Source organism: Etheostoma cragini, chromosome 5, assembly GCF_013103735.1.
Source record: "Etheostoma cragini isolate CJK2018 chromosome 5, CSU_Ecrag_1.0, whole genome shotgun sequence".
NCBI lineage: Eukaryota > Metazoa > Chordata > Actinopteri > Perciformes > Percidae > Etheostoma > Etheostoma cragini.
This window is the reverse complement of record NC_048411.1, coordinates 30,002,842-30,004,741: the sequence shown is the minus strand read 5'-3', so window position 1 is coordinate 30,004,741 and position 1,900 is coordinate 30,002,842. Positions and strand designations below refer to the sequence as shown.

At 46.4% G+C, this 1,900-nt stretch overlaps 1 protein-coding gene across 1 annotated transcript in view; it reads right to left on the bottom strand.

The window, feature by feature from the left end:
• The window catches only part of tgoln2 (trans-golgi network protein 2), a 13,324-nt gene that overhangs the window by 11,218 nt on the left and 206 nt on the right, over positions 1-1,900 (bottom strand). Inside the window, exon 2 of the mRNA XM_034872321.1 lies at positions 747-804. Within this exon, the coding sequence (XP_034728212.1) occupies positions 747-804 (58 nt within the window). The remainder of the gene's footprint in view (positions 1-746; positions 805-1,900) is intronic.

Below are 1,900 nucleotides of genomic sequence, written 5' to 3'. Positions count from 1 at the left end.
CCCCCCCCCACACACACACACACTTCTGCTCCGACATAATTGGTCCATCCCTGGCACTACCCCTCATCTCTCCAAAGCCACCAAAAACTATAACCTGCCTTGTGTATTTTCCCCTAATTGAAATGCCTAATGAGGTCCCAGGGGCTCCATCCCATTACCTCCGAGTTAATTACAGCCTAAGCAGCGTGCCAAACGGTGAATAAAGATGCAGCGAAAGTGCAAAAAAAAAAAAGAGGAACCGGGTTCTGCGTCCTGCTGGGAGGGCGCTGACCTGCTTTTTGTGTCATTGTTGTGGGACGTCGTACTCCGAGACGGAGCAGATGTCTAGTATATTTTATATTTGTATTTATTTCAGGGGCTTTTAAATTTTCATTTTATTTTCCAGTGTGGTTCGAGCGTAGGCTAACTCTGCTTTATTAAACATTAAACTGGCTGCCATACGTTTACAGCTGAAGCAGAAAACACAGCCAGAAACATCAGCTTTGTTATGGGCTTTCATTTTAATTACAGTGTGGCAACTGGTGGAAGAAGTACTCAGATCCTTTACTACTTTAGCAGGAGTACTAATATCACACTGCAAAACACACACACACACACACACAGTACAGTGAAATACAAAGTTACCAGTTAAAGTCCTGCATTCAAATTGTATTTAAGTAAAAGTATCATCGGGGAAAATGTACTTAAAAGTAAAAGTGCTCAATGCCGAAATAACCTCCTGTTGTAGACAACGTAAAGGATCCAACCAGCTGTGTTTTTAATGGTCTCATCATCTCCGCTGGACCCGTAGGCCGTCACATGGACCTGTTTCGAGGCAGACACGTTGACGTGTCATAGTAGGAAACGCAGGTGTGTTCCAACCCGTTGACGATGGCTGCATTCCAATAAGGGGAGACCCTGGTGTTGTGCATGCTGACTCACTGAAGCAGCTCACTGGGACGCGGGATGGGACTGAGCCATCGTTACGGGTCTCAGGTTCAGCTGTGCTTCCCCTACTGTGACAACTCAAAATGTCTGCCACTGAAGGCATCAAAACTACGAACGAACACGTGGAATTATGTACTTAACAAAAAAGTGTGAAATAACTCAAAACATGTCTTATATTCTAGTTTCTTCAGAGTACCCCCCCCCCCCCCCCCCCCCCCCTTTGCTTTTTTGATAGCGCTGCAAACCCTTGGTGTTCTCTCTATGAGCTTCATGAGGTAGTCTCCTGAAATGGTTTCCCTCCCAGGTGGGCCTTGTCGGCCCTTGCCTAATTAATGGAGTTGGGACCATCGGTTGTGTTGTGCAGAAGTCAGGTTGACACACAGTCGACAGCCTATTGGACGAATGGTAGAATTCATGTTATGGCAAGAACCAATCAGCTAAGAGAAGAGAAATGAGTGGCCATCATTATTTTAAGAAATGAAGGTCAGTCAGTCCGGAAAATTGGAAAAACTTTGAATGTGTCCCCAAGTGCAGTCGCAAAAACCATCAAGCACTACAACAAAACCTCCTCTGAGTCCCCAGCCTCAGAAATCTCAAGTTACCAGCAGCTCAGATTAGAGACCAGATGAATACCACAAAGAGTTGTAGCAGCAGACACATCTCCAGAACAGCTGTTAAGAGGAGACTGGATCAGGCCTTCGTGGTTCAATAGCAGCTAGGAAACCACGGCTAAGGAGAGGAAACAAGGCTAGGAAACCACGGCTAAGGAGAGGCAACAAGCAGAAGAGATTTGTTTGGACCAGAAACACAAGGAATGGTCATTTGACCAGTGGAAATCTGGGCTTTGGTCTGATGAGTCCAAGTTTGAGATCTTTGGTTCCTGAACCAGCAGGGGTACCACAGCACCCTGAACCAGCATGGCTACCACAGCACCCTGAACCAGCATGGCTACCACAGCACCCTGAACCAGCAT